The sequence below is a fragment of the Brassica napus genome, chromosome C4 (assembly GCF_020379485.1).
Source record: "Brassica napus cultivar Da-Ae chromosome C4, Da-Ae, whole genome shotgun sequence".
Taxonomy (NCBI): domain Eukaryota; kingdom Viridiplantae; phylum Streptophyta; class Magnoliopsida; order Brassicales; family Brassicaceae; genus Brassica; species Brassica napus.
This window is the reverse complement of record NC_063447.1, coordinates 17,073,579-17,091,297: the sequence shown is the minus strand read 5'-3', so window position 1 is coordinate 17,091,297 and position 17,719 is coordinate 17,073,579. Positions and strand designations below refer to the sequence as shown.

The window sequence follows — 17,719 nt, the reverse complement described above, 5'->3', positions numbered from 1 at the left end:
TCTTGGCAATCAATATCATTGAAGCAACAAAAGCACGTGGGACTGTAATACCTTGTAGTATCACGCGGAAAGCATAGCCATACAAGAGGCAAGCCGTGGGTGTGTGTGTCTTGAGATCCATGACTCAACAGACCAGCCCGTCATTATTACACGAAGACATACCAGCTCGACTTAATCACCTTTGGAGCTCCCGGTTGGATTATAAGCATACATTACCAAGCTCGGCATATGTGGACTATAAAAGTGTTTTGGTCGAGGTCCGGTCAGAACATCGGATGGTCGACGGCAAAGAAGCGTATCCTTCCCAAAGTTTCCTTCACCCACGCATTGCAAAGGCAGGAGAGGTACAAGTAATTCAAGTTCATTCAAGTAACAATTCAGAAGATCTATTCATCAAGTGAGGTTCAAATCAGGGGGAATAATACGTGTTGTACTCTTTTTCCTTTACCATGGTTTTGTCCCAATTGAATTTTCCTGGTAAGGTTTTAATGAAGCAACATCCAAAGCGTATTACAAGTTCTAATGGTTATAGCATCCATGGGGGAGTGTTATAAATCTTATTGTGGATGACCCATAACCATAGCATCTTCCAAGACCATACTCGGCCCATACACGTAAGAGGCTAAGTCTTTGGGATGTTTTTCCTTTCTCTTGTTTTATTAGTTTTCCTAATCCTAGTTGATTTAGGTTTTGGATACTTTCCATATTTTTATATCTTGTAATCGAACCATATGTTTTATGAATACAAACAACATTTTCGTAATTATCTGATTGCTTGTGTACAAAATTTCACTATGATCTATTTCGTTTTAGCCCTTCAAAGCTAATCCAACAAAATCCCAGGATTCTCATTCACTTTTTATATTCTTAGATAATTCAAATATTTATGACCAATCAATTAATTCTTTACTTTTATTTCAAGTATAGTCACCAACAATGTGATTAAAGTAAGCGTTTACAAATTGAATAATGGGTAACCCATCAATTATGTGAAATCTTTTTAGTGAATTTGCTAGACTAATGTAAAACGATCTTTTTGCATAAATAATGTAGAGACAAAACTGTAAAAAAGTTTATGTTTCTTGCATGTAATTTTACAAGTAACTCGATACCATATATCATTTACTCTCTCTTTTTTTTGCGAACAAAATGACTAATATCTTATAGTTTAGTGCATCTACTCAAATTATTTTCATTCAATGCTGAAGCAAATCAAGTTCGTCTAAAATCGAGTTGATCTTAGAGTAATCAAAAGAACCGAGAGAAGAAAGATGACGGCTCGACCAGTGTCTGCAGCTACCAGTGCTTCGGCTGGTCAGACGAGATAGAAGCGAATCAGATGACATGTTCATGAATGCTTGAACCTGCATTCCCTTTGTAAATTAACTCTATTCAGTACTAAAATTTTCCCTTGTAACCTGTTCTTGGGACTTACTAATATAGTAGAGTACATTCTTTTAAAAAAATAAGATAACGTACCCAATGTTCATGTTACAATATAAAGGTCTACAAGAAGCATTACAAACCGCTATTACTGCTTTTTTACAGTAATCGGTCCTAACAGAAGAACACTTATCATCTGCTTCTGCTCCTTCTACTTTCAACAAACTTCTAATTTAACCCCAAAAGAAAACTCATTAAACATTTAAAACCCCACATGCTAAAGCACCATGAACTAGGTCTGGGCACGGATCAGATATCCGGGTTTTTGAAGGTATTTGTGATTTGCTTCGTATGTCACAGATATCTAATTTTTCGATTTGCTTTGCTTCGGAAAAATACGGATATTCAGAAAAACGGATATCCGGAAAATAAATAGATATTTGCGGATATTTAGGAATACTTACGGATATCTCATATGTTTTGATTAATACAAATAATCTTAAAAATTTGATACAAATTTGTTTTGTAAAATATTTTTTTGCATGATATATATGATAAAAATTAAAAGAAGTAGTGAATCTACATATTTTGTAAATATTTTTGAACTTAGTTAACAATTATAATAACACAAAACTTAAGAAAAAAATTATAGGTATCATAAATGTGTTCTCTTCCTTTTATGTAATATTTTTATATAAGTAATAATGTGAATATAATTTATCAAATCATATGTTAGAATGATATTTTATACATTAAAAACTGTAAATGTAATCAAGATATACATGTATATATATATTGTCGGATCGGATATCCGCTTTCCAAAGTTTTAATATTTGTGATTTGCTTCGATTTTAACGGATATTGATTTTTAGTATTTGCTTTGATTTGAAAGTTTACGGATACCCGGAATTTTCGAATCGAATCGAAACAAATAACGAATCGAATCAAATTTAACGGATAAAATATCCAATCCTACCATGAACCATTTTAAGCCACTGTTCCACTTTCACAAACCCCAACGAAGACGACAGCAAAAAGAAAACCCATCGGAGATAGAAATTAGGAGTTTTTAGTGGTCTGGAAACATGAAAATGGTATTATATACATTGTAACGTCTTTAAATTAATACTGTATAAATCAATATACACTAAAAATCTCTATAAAATAATATAATTTTATAATTTCAAATTGATTTTTTGGTTCAATTAGTATATCGATAAATTAATATCTCTATAAATTAATAAAAAAATTATAGTTTTGGTGTAGTCCCAACTTTATTAATTTACCGAGGTTTCACTGTATATAATAATTTCTCGATTACTAGTTGCCTTCGGCTTTGGAAATTTTGATAGTTATAATAACTAGAGATTTTGCCCGGGCTACGCCCAAGACTATACAAATAACATATATTTTATATGTATATTACAATATATACATCTATGTTATAGAATATAAATAATAAATTGAATTAAAATGAGTAAAACTCACAATTTGTTGTCTTCTACTATCTAAAATATGTATGGAATAGTGAACAATGTGAAATGAATAAAGAATTTGTTAAACCTAAGTTATTCTCAATTTTTTTTTTACATATTTAGTTTATTATAAAATATATTATTAATCTCAATGGCTATCGATTAAGTTCTTCAAACCAAAGCCTAAGTCAATTTCTTCATTTCCGTAACCCAACTCTCTGGGGGAATAATATCCTTTCGTGAGTCTTGGACCATTTGGGATCCTTCGTGGCTCTATCCTTATGATGTCCCTCGAACATGCACGCTCTCAAACATTACCTTTTTGAGCTTTCAATTCGACTTTACGTTGCCATGATCCTTTGAGGTCATATTTTCCTGTTCTTTAGTTTTAGTGATCTTTCAAGGAAACACTTGTGCACTTTGTCCCCGACATGTTGAAAAACGCAGAGCATGGCCAAAAACAAATATGAAGTGAAGCATGACCAGTAAAAAATATAAAAGGCCTAATGAACATATTCTTGATTTTATAAAATAAAATTACAATTTTGAAGTGAATAATGAAGGAAGTAATAAACCTTTTGAAAATAGAATTACCTGTATTTCTTCATGGGATAAAATCCTATTATGTCCTAAGCCAAGAATATTATTTTTTACAGACCATGTGATATGTGATGCATGTGAGAGCTTTTACAATTGTAAAATTATCTTTGGTAATTCTTTGTTTCTTCGTCGGCTAAAGTCTTCCCATTCAGTCCGGTTTGATTGTCAGACCTGCCCAGAAAATAAACATTGCAATTTAGACATCTGACACAGAACATCACATTTAGATTGAAATATGGCCCTACTGATTACTTAGCTATCTATCTATCAATAAATGAAAAGATATATGAAATGAGTGAAGAAAATATGTTTAGGCCATGTTTGGCAGATGATTGTATATGATAAGATAGTTGCCTTGATAACTTCCAAACTTCCTCCGCGTGAAAGCATACCCACTAAATCAGCTCTCTTAGTGTCTCATCTTCATCCAAAGAGTTATAGATCGCTAGAAAATAATTAGAAAGATTCAGATAAGCACATCTATTGTACACAGCAGAATTAGAGTTGAGAACAGCCTGTGACAAACACATAACCAGACTTGCATGATAAATGAAAAACTGACTTAGAAAAATTATAACTTCTATTCTCTGTTGACACAATGGGTTTTGAATGGAATTTCGCTTATGGTTTATAACCTTTATTCATTGGAAGCTCATTCCTATTTCAGCAAAGTAGAACCATCATTAAAAGTCTTCCATCCCTCTCATTCAGTGGAGCATCCATCTTGTAACTAAGATAAAGAACTAAGGTTACAATTAACAGCAACCAAAAAGATTAAAACCAAGAAAAGATTGTATTTGTTTCCTTACTTGTACAACGTGTTTCAGTGACAGAGAAAGCTTTTCGGTGCCAGCCGTGTAAAGATCATTCAAAGATGCTGCCAGCTAAGTCCTTTACAATTGAGTGTCTTGAGAGCTGAAACCCTTGCTTACGCAGTTCAATTTAACTGTAGCATCCATAGTACTTACAGTATTCAACTGGAGGAAAAGAAAACATTGATGTTGAACGATTTTAGTCCAGCCGAAGAAAGCAACCATGATAATATCAATGAGAGAAGGTAAGATATTGAGTCACCAACCAAAATTATTGAAATCCTTGTAGATCAATGTTTCTTGATTTCTCACACTGCACTACTTTCTTGGCTTTTCCTGTATATGTGCAAGTGTGAAAATTAGTTTGTGGTCATTGTAAGATGCTAAAGACCCATAAATCCTTGGAAACCTTGTCGTCTGCAGTCTTCATGTTGGCAAATCATCTTCACGTTACTTGAGATAAAAGTTGTGTTGCCTACTTGAAAAGGTTAGGTGAGAGTTGTAGGGTAAATGCAAAAAAAATTGTTTCCATTTACAGTTAACACAGTTTGAATCTAAATACATTATCCTAAATAAAAGAAATTCTTACAGAATTAATGATATCACGAAGTGTGCATCCTGACTCCAATAAGATATATACTCTGGTGGGCGCTTGTTTGTGCTAGAAGCATGCCTGCTCGTAGAAGGCAGGGCTTACTACCTGCAGAAATGAAAATTTAAATATTACATTTACTTGTTAGGCATTTTGTAGGTCCAATCACAAGCCTGAATTCCTTTGCAGACACTACAAAAGCACATAACGCAAGATCGTATGACTCCTTTAAGCCCTCTAGCCCTTGCCTCTGTCATCTACCATGGTGACATACACATCAGCTATATAGAATCCTTTTTGTCACACGAAAGGGAAACAAAAACTGAAAGCCACCATACATACCTTTGACCCTCGAAGATAGTTCACAGTTAGTCCCTCAAGTATTCTAAAATCTAGAAGTTCTTTAACATAGTAAAATAAGAAAATCCTCGTCGACCACGTCAGGGATATCGAAGAGTCTGTTAGACACAACGATTTGAGAATTAATATTTGATGTTTATTGTTTATTTAAATGAAATGCAAGCTATATGCATTATAAATCAAACACGGAGATGAACAGATAACACCGATACACATTTTTTCCGCGACTTGTAAAAATAGTATAGGGTTATGTTAATCAGTAAAAGATCATACCTACTTGTTGAAGAGCTGCAGTTCAAAGCCAATACGGAGCTCCCTGTTTCTTGACTCCCATAAGTGGAATAAACTGAAGAGTAACTCTGAGTCAGAGAGGCCTGGTGTGATGGCGTTGAAAAATAGAGCCGCCGGAGACTTGGCTAGAAATTTTTCCGATTGAGTTTGCCTTGCAGGAGGACGTTTTATGGATGTTGTTGAATGAGCTTGGAGGTCGGAAAAGGTCTTTATATAGGAGGAGAGACATGGGCAGTCATAACGATCATATGTATTAAAATTAAAGGAGTGTAAGAGAAAATCGATAGAAGAAACTGGTTGGACTTAACTATAAAGTAACGGTGAAACACATAGACGATAGGGTTTCTAGGCTTTGAGACGATGAAGACAAGTGAATAAGTCAGAGAGATCGTGAAACTTGGGCCACATCAAATAACAGTCCATATTATTTCGCATGGTTATATTTTTGATGACATGGCAGATAAGTGCATTTTGATTGGTGGATTATTTAATCTGATGTGGACACCTTAGGTGTTGAGCTTATTTTCCTTTTAGTATTGTAAGATACATAGAAAATACTAATAAATGGGGATATTGGTATATGATTCGCCTCTAGACTCTGAAGTTCTTTCCCATGAATGTCTGTCCAAACTGCCAATGAGCGGGAGTGATGTTCCATGACGTGGAACTTCGACGGTCGCTGCCTGTGACTCTAAAAGAAAGTGCTTGACCAACTAAAACAGAGTTTGATTGCCAGTTTTGCCCCCAGTTTCGGCTCATGGTCATCCACGAAGTTCTTGTTCCTTTCACGCTTAGCCGCACTATGTTTCCGGCGCCGGCAACGTTTGTGACCAGAACCAAGTTGAAGTAACGGAAACCGTTGATTGTGAACCTCATTCCTCCTATCTTCTGACATGGCACTCTGTAGTAATTAAAAGAAAAGGGTATTTACGTCATTCAGGGTTTTCTATAAAATTAAGTTACAAAACGCGTGTTGACTATAGAGATGCACATTCATTATAAGATAGCTGTGTAATACTCTAGGATAGCTGTTGGAGGGACAATGTCGTCCTTTTGTACAAAATAAGATCTTTGTAAGATTTGGTAAAATTGGCGCGTACGAAACCCGACATAAATGCTACTACACCCACTCGCGCCAAGAATCAAAGAACAAGACTTTTCAATCAAACCATAGTATTTCTATAATATTACGTTTCATACCCCGAATTTTAATTACTAAAAGATTAACCTAATATAGAAAGTAAGATTTATAAAACTCCCTAAAACTCATACTTCTAGAAAATTTAAGTTTAGGATCAGCCAAAATAACCTTACTTTCCAAATTCTCAAAGTACTTAACTAATTATTGAATTCCTCTGGTCGTTCAGAAGGATGAGCCAAAATAACTAAATAAGCCTACTTTTTCAAATTCTCAACGTCCTTATTGAGTTCCCATACTTATTAATTGTTATGTTTCATACCCCCCCAAATTTTAATTGTTCTCCATTAAACCTAGTCGCTCAGAAATTTTAGACGCAGACTTCTTAACTGGACCCATATATTTACTAGATGTTGTTTAATGCCCCCAAACTATTAATTCAGCCGATACTAATCACAATCGGTCAGAATCAAGACATAAAACTTCTCAACCGCACCCCTAAACTTAAACAATATTACGTTTCACACCCACACACACAGACATAATCTTAAAGTTACCAAAAGTGAATATAATTTTGTCTTAATTCAAGCCATTCAGAGACTCTCAGCTACCCTGTTGAGCTTAAACTGATGAGTTCAACTCAAATAAACACTTTAAATTGATTTTTCTTACCGGCGGAAAGAGACGGGGACAATTCCGGCGCGATACTCGGCAATCTTGAGGAACATAGGCATAGCAAGGTCGAACTGAGGCCTAGGAGGGTTGCACCATCCGCCATTGTCACTGGGCTGAGCAAAGTTCGGCGGGCAAAAGTTGGTTGCAGTGACGAAGATGGAAGGGCTACCTGAGTGACACCACTTAGGATCACTCGCGCATTTGAGCTCGAAACAAGCGCCGCAACTGTAACCGTTGTTGAACAGAGCCGTGCTTAAAGCCGCTGTGTTCACCCTAGCCTTGGCTGTACAAGTTACCGTACCCACACGCACCTCCTGGTTCATATATTGAAGTTGAAAGCTTTGAGGATAAAAATCAAGAATCTACAATATCCCAGATTCTAACATATATGGTAAGGTTATAATTAGACAATGTGATAGGTTTTGTTAGCATAAATGAACAAAAAAGATGGGAACTTTAAGTTGGGTTTTGTATTGAAGTTGAAAGTGTGAAACCATTATTTGGTGTAAAAGTTAACATCCTCAAAGATTTCAACAATGTGGTACAAAAAAAAAGATTGGATGCAACAAAAGATTGGAACTTTAGGTTTACAATGATGAGAAAATGTGAAAAATAAAAAGAGAAGAGAGACACACATACCCATGGTGCCAGAAGCATCGGAGCCACCATAGAAAGTAGCATGAGCAGTTTCCCAACCACCTCCATTGTAAACTCCTGGGATTTTTGCTTCAGTAATTGTTATTAAATCCGCAAGAATTGTGAGAATACATAAAACCAAACCCAGCATTTTCATTTTTGATAGGGGAAGAAAGATTAAGCAAATATAGAGAGAGACTCTGTCAGATGGAGGCAAGAGGAAGAAGAAGAGACTATTGGAGTGTTCTCATGTGTATTCACTTTTGGTAACTTTAAGATTATGTCTGTCTGTGTGGAGGTGTATTTATATATAAATAACATTACGCATTAATAAATATTTTATTTTACTTGACTCGTAAAATATTCTCTTATCTTTATCGTTACAGGAGTTTTAACATGATTTGGATTTATGACAAAGTAAGAAAAAGGATAATACGTTTTAAAAGAAGATTTTGTATGTCTCATGTACAAAAGCCATGTCTGCAATACAAATCAGACCACCATTATCGCAGGTACGTAGGCCATTGCTTAGGGTTAATTTTAATTTTTAAAAAAAAAAAAAAAAAACACGGCGCTTAATTAAGCCCGTGAAACAACGCCGCTTAGTGTGCACGTGTCAAGACAGGGGAGGGGGGAGCCTCGGTTACGCGTGAAACAAATCAAACTTGGTTCTCTCTCTCTCTCGAATCCTCTCTCCCGAAAGGCGAATCGTAATCGTCTCGGTGGCTCTGCTATCGTCGTCTCCCTCGGTGGCTCGGCGTCGACGATCTCGATGGTGGTTCTCCTCGACGGGGACGGAACTCTCGCGACGCTGGCTCTCCTCAAATCGAAAGGTAAGCGTCTCTTGTGTTTTTCGATTTTGCATGTGTTTAGATTTTGAATCTTATTGTTCTGATAGGCTATTTTGTGTTTGTTATATGTTGGTTAAGTGTATTGCTGGTGATGGAGCCCTCTCTCGGTGGAGACGAAGCCTTTGTTCTGTCTCGTCGATTTGGTGTATCGGTGGCGACGGAGCTCACCTCGACGGCGACAGAGCTCTCCTCGACGGCGACGTAGGTGGCGTTCGGCGAAGGTAAAGCTTCCTTCTTTCTCGTTTATTTGTTTGATGCGGTTTGTCCTGAAACGGGTGATGGTTTCATCGAACATGATTGGGTTGCAAGTTTGTTTCAAACAATATGGATGGATTAAAATAGATTTGTTTGTAAGTTTGTTTCAACTTGGATTAGTTTCAATTAAGATGGTAGGATCAAATTTGATGTCCTCTCTTCGATAAAGTCGTTTAGATATGTTTTGACTCTGTCTGTTTAGATATGTTTTGGTTGCAAGTTTGTTTCAATTAAGATGGGTGGATCAAAATCCTTTTTGATTATGTCTGTTTCAGATATGAAGCAAAGTTTATTTTTAAGAGTTTCCCTAATTTTATTTTTGATTACTTTATGTGTGTTGCGGAGTAAATTTGGTCGAGGGTAGAAGACGAAGGAAGCTCAAAGCATAGGAGTACATTTGGTCTTCGCAATACAAGTAAATGTCTACTTCTAATGAATTGATTGCAAGCTTTACGGTTGAGTTAGATAGTTAATGTTTTTATTTAGTGAACTAGGTTATGGTTGTGTGATAAATAGAAGTGATGGTTAGCTAGAATATTGGTTGTGTGAGTGATGAATGCGTTTATCTATATATTCTCTATTTAAATGAATGCGTTTAACTTCATCTCTTCCATCTATCTATCTTATTTTCCATCTCTCTTATCTTCCATCTCTCTTTTCTAATACGTAAGACATATTCAAAAATGGATTCTAATCCATTTTTGAATTTGAATTTTGTTGATCTTCTCCAAAGTCAACAAGATAGTGGCATAGGTTTAGAATTTTCTCCCATTCCTTTATTTGGCACGCAAGCCACAGAAGATTCAAACTTCGAGCAAGACAGTCCACTGCAGCGTAAAGAACGCAGGTCTTGGTCGCAAACAGATGATGAGGTCCTCATCAGCGCTTGGCTTAACACCAGCAAAGATGCGGTTGTTGGGACCGAGCAAAAGTCTGGGGCCTTCTGGAAGAGAGTAGCCGACTACTTTTCTGCTAGTCCGAAGCTTGCAGGCCTGGAAAAAAGAGAGCCATTGCACTGCAAGAATATGTGGCACAAGATCAATGATCTTGTGTCCAAGTTCTGCGGATCTTATGAAGCCGCAGCAAGACAGAAAACTTCAGGCCAAAATGAGAATGATATTCTCAAACAAGCTCACCTTATCTTCTTGAACAACTATAAAAAAAAAATTCACTCTGGAACATGCGTGGAAGGAGCTTCGCCATGACCAGAAGTGGTGTGATCTATCTACACAGAGAACCTCAAAAAAGAGAAAAGGAGAGGACGGGGCTCAATCCTCAACATCTCGCGCAACTGAGGGGGTGGCTGGTGAAACGGTTGATCGGCCCCCTTGTGTTAAGGCTGCCAAGCGTAGTGGTAAGAGGCCAATGGAAGAGGGGAAGGGGCGAGAGGAGTTTGAGCGGGTTTGGTCGTATAAGCAAGAGGATTTGTCTAGGAGAGAAAAACTCTCCAAGATAGGTCTACTTGACCGTCTACTTGCTAGAACAGAGCCACTCCCTGACTATGAAGAAACGCTAAAAAAGAAACTCATCAATGAGTTGTTCTCCAGTTAGTGTAAAGAAGAAGCTCTTCTCTGCTAGTGTCATATGTTTGTTATCTGTTTCATGCTGGTGTCATGTGTTTGTTATCTGTTTCATGCTGGTGTCATGTGTTTGTTATCTGTTTCATGTACTTGTTCTGTTTAAGTAATGAGAATGTTCTTGTTTCTGTGTTCATGTACTTGTTCTGTTCTTGTGTTTCTTGTTAATGTTCTTATGTTTCATATTCTTGTTACTTTCAGGAGCAATGGGAGTGGAATAATCAGAGACGAAGAAGCTCTATTATGCTTGTGTCACGCGCGAAGAAGCTTTGGGATACTTGTGTCTAGTCGTGTCTTTTGTACTCTAGTGTAGTCTTGTCTTTTGTAAACTTGTGTGAAGTCGTGTCTTTTGTAAACTTGTGTCACAGACTGAATGATTGTGAATGCTTGTGTATGCTTCTGTCATGGACTACACGCTTTGGTATCATTGTGTAGTCTATATAAATGTTTCACCCATTTGTAACAAGAGTATTGAAACTGCTTTCTCACTCTCTCTCTCTCTCTCTCTATCTCTCTCTCTCTCTCTCTCTCTCTCTCTCTCTCTCTCTCTCTCTCATCGATATCTTCTCTTCTATTACCAACAAAAACACTTCCCAAACCAAATCACTTTCCAACCCAAATCACTTCCTAAAGCGTGTCTTAGCAAACCAATTCAAATCCAAATCACGTAACCAAACCAAATCACATCTCAAATTCAAAGCCTTTTCAATCATAAATATGGCATCGTCTTCTCAAAACAATTTCGAAGAATCAAATGATCAATTTTTTGATCAATATTTTGATCAATATTGTGATCAATATTTTGATCAAACCTTAGCAAATTTAACCATCGGTCATGAAGAAGAACCAAGGAAACAAAGAAAAAAACGAGCTTATATCGAAAGAAATCGTGAAGAAGGGCACATTCGATTATAGAATGATTATTTCAGTGAAAATCCAACGTATCCTGAAAATTTCTTCCGGCGACGTTTTCGAATGAACAAGCCGTTGTTTATGCACATTGTTGATCGACTCTCCACCGAAGTTGACTTTTTTCGCCAAAAGACAGATGGTATCGGAAGGTTGGGGCTATCAGCACTCCAAAAGTGTACGGCAGCCATTCGTATATTGTCATATGGTACTGCGGTGGATACGGTAGACGAATACCTCCGGCTCGGTGAAACTACAAGTCGGTCATGTTTGGAGAATTTTGTGGAAGGAATTATACAATTATTTGGCGATGAGTACCTAAGAAGACCAACTCCGGCTGACCTTCAACGTCTACTTGATATTGGAGAGTACCGTGGATTTCCCGGGATGATAGGAAGCATCGATTGTATGCACTGGGAGTGGAAGAATTGTCCCACCGCTTGGAAAGGGCAATATTCTCTTGGTTCGGGTAAACCAACAATTGTTTTAGAGGCGGTTGCTTCATATGATCTCTTGATTTGACATGCGTTTTTTGGACCTCCAGGTACCTTAAATGATATAAATGTTCTTGATCGCTCACCTGTTTTTGATGAAATAATAAATGGTCAAGCTCCGCAAGTCACTTACTTTGTCAATGTAAGAGAGTATCACTTGGCTTACTATCTCACCGATGGTATTTATCCGAAATGAGCAACTTTTATCCAATCTATTTCGCTACCACAAGGGCCGAAAGCAGTTTTATTTGCTCAACACCAGGAAGCTGTCCGAAAAGATGTCGAACGTGCTTTTGGAGTCTTGCAAGCTCGGTTTGCCATCGTTAAAAATCCAGCACTTTTTTGGGATAAAGTCAAAATTGGAAAGATTATGAGATCATGTATAATACTCCATAATATGATAGTTGAAGACGAACGAGATGGATACACGCAATTTAATCTTTCCGAGTTCCAACAAGCAGAAGACAACGGAAGTTCAAATGTGGATCTCAACTATTCAACAGATCCCTTCAAATATCGCCAATATGATGGGTGTTCGAACTAGAATTTGTGATAGACAAATGCATGAACAAGTGAAAGCTGATTTGGTTGAACATTTGTGGAGTAAATTTGGACGTGATGAGGACAACAATATGTTTCTTTCAAATTATTGTCGATTATTGTACTAATCTTTGTTTTTATGTTTTTATTTTAAAATGAATGTTCTAAATGTTATGTTTAAATATGTTTTATATAATAAATAGATTTAATCTTATATAAAATAATGTTTAATAATTTTTTTTTTAAGCATCCCAAAATAAGTAACTTCCATTGGAGATCAAAATATTAAAAGTTGCTTAAAAAAATGTTTAACATCCATTTAATACTAAAAAAATGTTTAAGTACCCAATAGAGTTGTTATGGTTAAAGATGCTCAATTACCACGATATCTTTGGTCCTTGCTCTTCCTCCTGTGTGTGCATCAGAAAATATGTCTATTGCCAATGTCGAGCGCGGGTAACAGAGCGTGTTTTATACCACCCAATCATAATTGATCTTGTACGGATAAAGGCGATGTTGCTCCACTCGGGTTTGATAAAGATATGCTAACCCTCTGCTCAATCGCGTTGGGACGACCACTCTCTTGTTGCTATCAATAGGTTCGCCTGCTGCTAAATCTTCTGTCGCTCTGGACCTATGATAAATATTGATATGCGTGTCACTGTATGTAATGTGGATTTTGGTAACTAGTGATATGCGTATGGAATATTGGAATGTACTGAGTTTAACAAATTCTTGTAATAGCTAAATTACTTTTTCTTTTAAGAATTAGAGCTTATAACCATTCCTAAATACTGGGCTAGAAAAAATTCTGTGTTTTTTTTTTGCATTACCTAATAATTTGAAACATTTTCTAGTTATAATAATGATGATGATGGTTGTATTACGTAATTATGATGAGATATGTTTTATAATATTCACGGGTTTGCATATGAAACACTATTTTTTTGTCTACAAGATACACTAATAAATACTATGATAATTTCCAAATACTTTTACTTAAAATTCATACATCATCATAATAAAGGTGTATTAGTATCTTAAATCAAAACCAAAGAAAACAATTATCGTTTAAGTATCACATTCACACCTAATACCTTTCTTAAGAATATTTTTCCCTTTGTTGCAAGACACATGATTGGTCCGTAGGTAACGGACATAAGCAAATAAAAGATATTTTTATGTTACTTGGAGGCTAAAGAAAACTTAATTATCTAAAGTTCGTTAATTCATTTTTTGCTTTGAAAGAAGGGTTTGTTGTTAGTAAATATTTTATTATAATCTAGGAAATTCTATTCGAACGTTCGAGTAATTCTTTTTTTTTTTGGAACGACACGTTCGAGTAATTCAAAATTATATTTTATATGCGGCTTGAATTACTTATAAAATCTGGTTCCATGTTGGATTTTTTTTTTTTTTTGTCAACGTTCCATGTTGGATTCATAAGTGTTGATTCCCTTAGTTCCGTTTCACTTAAGTAAAAAATAGAATGCTGCAAAAAAAAAAAGGAGTAAAAAATAGAATAGAACTGAAAATGCCCTTAGGTGTAAATGGTGACAAATAAAAAAAAAACGTGGAATGATGGAAATTATTATTTCTGGAATTTAATAGCCTAGCACCCGAAATTGTATGGAATAAAATGAAATATGTATTCCATTTTTTCATTGTAACAAGTGAATTTTTTTTGGAATGCACATGAGTTAAACATTCATGAAGTTTTAGTTCCAAAAAATGCATTCCAGTTACTAGGTCTGGGCATATAATCCAAAACCCGAACCTGAACCCGAACCCGACCCGAATAACGGGTATCGGTTCGGTTAAGTATTCTGGGAAATACCCGATTGGTTTTGATTAGACGATATATCAGTTATCGGGGTCGGTTCGGTTTAATCCAATATCCGAAAGGTAACCCGAAATAACCGGAATATATATACATATGCTGATATACATGTATATTGTAGCCGCTACCTTAATATCAAAACACGCGTACCATTATTAATTTAGGTTACCGAGTTTAGCTTTCTTCACGCGAGGCAATTCCTCGTCTTCTTCATCTAGAAAAAAAACCCTAATCCCGTATAAAATCAAATTGACTGAAGAAAATCATGTTTCAAAGCCGAAATCGGGAATTCTATCCATCTCCACCATCTACAATTTCTCAAAATCGATCTCAGGTATTTCTTTATCTTGAAAGCTTGTTTTGATTTGTACGATTCTTCATCTAATTATGTGTTGCGATTGAAGGGTTTTGTGTTGTTGATGATGGCTTATGATTGTTTGTGTAGTTGATGATGGCTTAGGATTGTTTGTGTAGTTGATGATAGAGTATTGTTCCATTTCACTTGTCTGATAATGATTCCATTTAACTTGTTTCAGATGGATTCTTCATCAACTCCAAACCGAGTTTCTTTTGACAACAACATAGATGTAGAGGATGAAGAAGAACAAGAATTGCCTACTCTGGATAGTAGAGGCAAACGTAAAGATTCTTATGGAGCCAGTGGAGCAACGTTCAATGCTACGAAAGCTCCTAGGATTCTTCCTCCAAGGTCAAAAATCTGGAACCATTTCACAGGGACAAAGGATAACCGTGACAAATGTATTTGTCATTACTGCAACAAGAAGTTCTGTTGTAAAACAAAATCGGGAACATCAAACTTGCTGAAGCATATCAGCATATGCAAACAGTTCTTTGCATTTTCTGATGGCCAAAGCTAAACTCAGCAAGTCATCAATGAAGAAGGAACTCTGATGACTGCAAAGGTCAGTGAAGAAACCTTCAAAGAAGCAACCAATGAGATGATGGTGATAGGAGAGTTACGATTATGTTGGGTTGAAAGTGTGGCTTGGAAACACTTTTGTAACAAAGTATATAATAGTTTAGTACTTTCGGTTATTGGAATAGTTATGAATGCGCTTATATAAATTTTTTTTTACCTATGCAGATGAATTTAGACAAACCTGTGTCAAGGAGGACATCAACAAGGGACATTGTAAAGATGTACATGGAGAGGAAGCTTGCTATGAAGAAGTGGTTTATAGCAAACAAGCAAAGAGTATCTCTGACTATTGATATTTGGGAGGCAAAAATAACCCATAAGAAGTTTCTTGAATCTTAAATCATTTCAGTTAAATTAGTATATACTGATACTGACTTTGTTTCTAAATCTCTACAGGGGAAAGTTACATGGTGGTGACTGCGCATTACGTTGATGCTTGTTGGCGTCTGAAGAAGCTTATTATTGGGTTCAAACATGTCAGCGATCACAAAGGTCAGACAATCTCTAGGTTTCTTTTAGATGTCTTGGCTGATTGGGGAATCGAAAAGATATTCTGCGTAACTGTTGACAATGCAATTGCTAATTCACCCGCGTTGAGAAGATTTCATAGTCAGTTCTCTTCAGTGTCTGATGATGCATTTGTTTTAGATGGAAATTTTTTGCATATGAGATGTTGTGCACACATCATTAACTTGTTTGTGAAGGACGGGTTGACTGATGCTAATGAGAGTGTGAATGCAGTTCGTAATGCTGTAGTCTATGTTAGAGGTTCAGGAAATAGGTTGATATCCTTTGAGCAGAAAGTAGAATCCGGTAGAATGACTAGAGGGAGCTTGCCTTTAGACGTTACAACCAGGTGGAACTCCACTTACCTGATGTTGAGTACAACTTTGAAGTTTAGAGCTGCGTTTGACAAGATGGAGGAAGAGGATTAATTGTACAACGATTATTTTTTAGAGATGGATAACGGAGGTAAGAGAGCTGGACCTCCTCAATACACTGACTGGAAAGCAATCGAAAGACTATGTCGGTTCCTAGTGATCTTCTACAACTCCACACTGGTCGTGTCTGCGTCAACAACAGTCAATGCTTACAAATGTTACGAGGAGATTGTGAACATAGCCACCAACCTTATGGCGTTAAGTCAGAGCAGAGATCATGAGCTGAAGCGTAAGGCTGTGGAGATGTACAAAAAGTTTGACAAGTACTGGGATGGGGTGAAGAACATTAACAATATGTTAATTGTGGCAACAGTTTTTGATCCAACTAAGAAGATGGTGCTCGCAAGCTTGTGTTTTGATGAGCTCTATGGGAAGGATAGTTTGGAAGGGAAAGCAATGTATGATTCGGTGATTGGTATTTTGCGCAGTTTGTTTAATGAGTATGGCGAAAGATATGGGAAGTCAGCTGCTGGGAAACCTGATGAAGGAAAAAATAGCAACAGTCAATCCAATTCTTGTAGTCGAGAACTGAGCATGGTTAGTATGGATCTAGATGACGATGGTTTAGGCTACAAGAGAATCGACCAAAGGTACAAGGATATGCTTAATGAGAGTGGAGTAAAAGACAATCGGGACGAGCTGGATATATACTTGAAAGAAGGAGTTGAGAATCCAGATTTGATGCCTGGTGTAGAGTATGATGTCCTCCCGTTTTGGAAGCGAAACTGTACCAAGTTCCCAATTCTCTCACAGATTGCATAGGATTTCCTTGCACTGCAGGTTTCTTCTGTTGCATCCGAGAGTGCATTCAGTACGGGTGGAAGGATCATAAGCCCATCTCGAAGCTGCCTTACTCACTTCATGGTTGAGGTATTGATGTGTACTGAACAATGGCTTAAGCAAGACATTCATTGTGAGTCAAGAGTGCTTACTAATGCACAAATCCTTGAAGACATTGAAAAACAAGAAAAGATAGAGAGAGGTATGTCATCTTCTATTTTACAAATTCAAACGTTATAGCTTTTTATTTTGTCTGTGTTGTTGGGGTCAAAAACGGTTACGACGAAGTTAACATTCAAAACGTCTGAAGAAGAAAATGAGAACTTTCTTCGACAAATACTTTTTCGAAATAGATTCTTTCTTACGAAAAGCTTTGCAGAGGAAACACGAGACATCGGAAAAGAGCTCGAAAAAGGTTGCTACGCAACGACCGAACGCCTGTTCCGCTCGGTCGCTACGTAGCGACCGAGCTCGAGCCAAGCTTGGTCGCTACGTAGCGGCCGAGTGTCCGTTCTGCTCGGTCGCTACGTAGCGACCGAGCGTCCGTCCCGCTCGGTCGCTACTTAGCGACCGAGCTATTCCGAAACGTCGATTCGACATTAGTCCATGCATTCTCGTCTACCCTTCGAT

At 36.8% G+C, this 17,719-nt stretch overlaps 2 protein-coding genes and 1 pseudogene across 3 annotated transcripts; 2 read left to right on the top strand and 1 right to left on the bottom strand.

Annotated features, from left to right (window-relative positions):
• Positions 1-3,358: 3,358 nt before the first annotated feature.
• LOC106348617 lies at positions 3,359-9,379 on the bottom strand (annotated as a pseudogene).
• Positions 9,380-9,751: 372 nt separating this feature from the next.
• Positions 9,752-10,273, top strand: LOC125585844 (glutathione S-transferase T3-like). The gene has a single exon (XM_048755544.1). The coding sequence runs from the start codon at positions 9,752-9,754 to the stop codon at positions 10,271-10,273; it is 522 nt and encodes a 173-aa protein (XP_048611501.1).
• A 3,961-nt stretch (positions 10,274-14,234) lies between these two features.
• On the top strand, positions 14,235-17,459 carry LOC106348614 (zinc finger BED domain-containing protein RICESLEEPER 2-like). Of its 2 annotated transcripts, none has more exons than XM_022701010.2 (3): positions 14,235-14,762; positions 14,965-15,351; positions 15,534-17,459. In XM_022701010.2, the coding sequence occupies exon 3, from the start codon at positions 16,328-16,330 to the stop codon at positions 17,069-17,071; it is 744 nt and encodes a 247-aa protein (XP_022556731.1). In that variant the 5' UTR covers positions 14,235-14,762; positions 14,965-15,351; positions 15,534-16,327; the 3' UTR covers positions 17,072-17,459. The 2 variants fall into 2 exon arrangements, with proteins under 2 accessions (XP_022556731.1, XP_022556730.1); XM_022701009.2 differs by having other exon boundaries at positions 14,236-14,762; positions 14,965-15,456.
• The last annotated feature ends 260 nt before the right edge of the window (positions 17,460-17,719 follow it).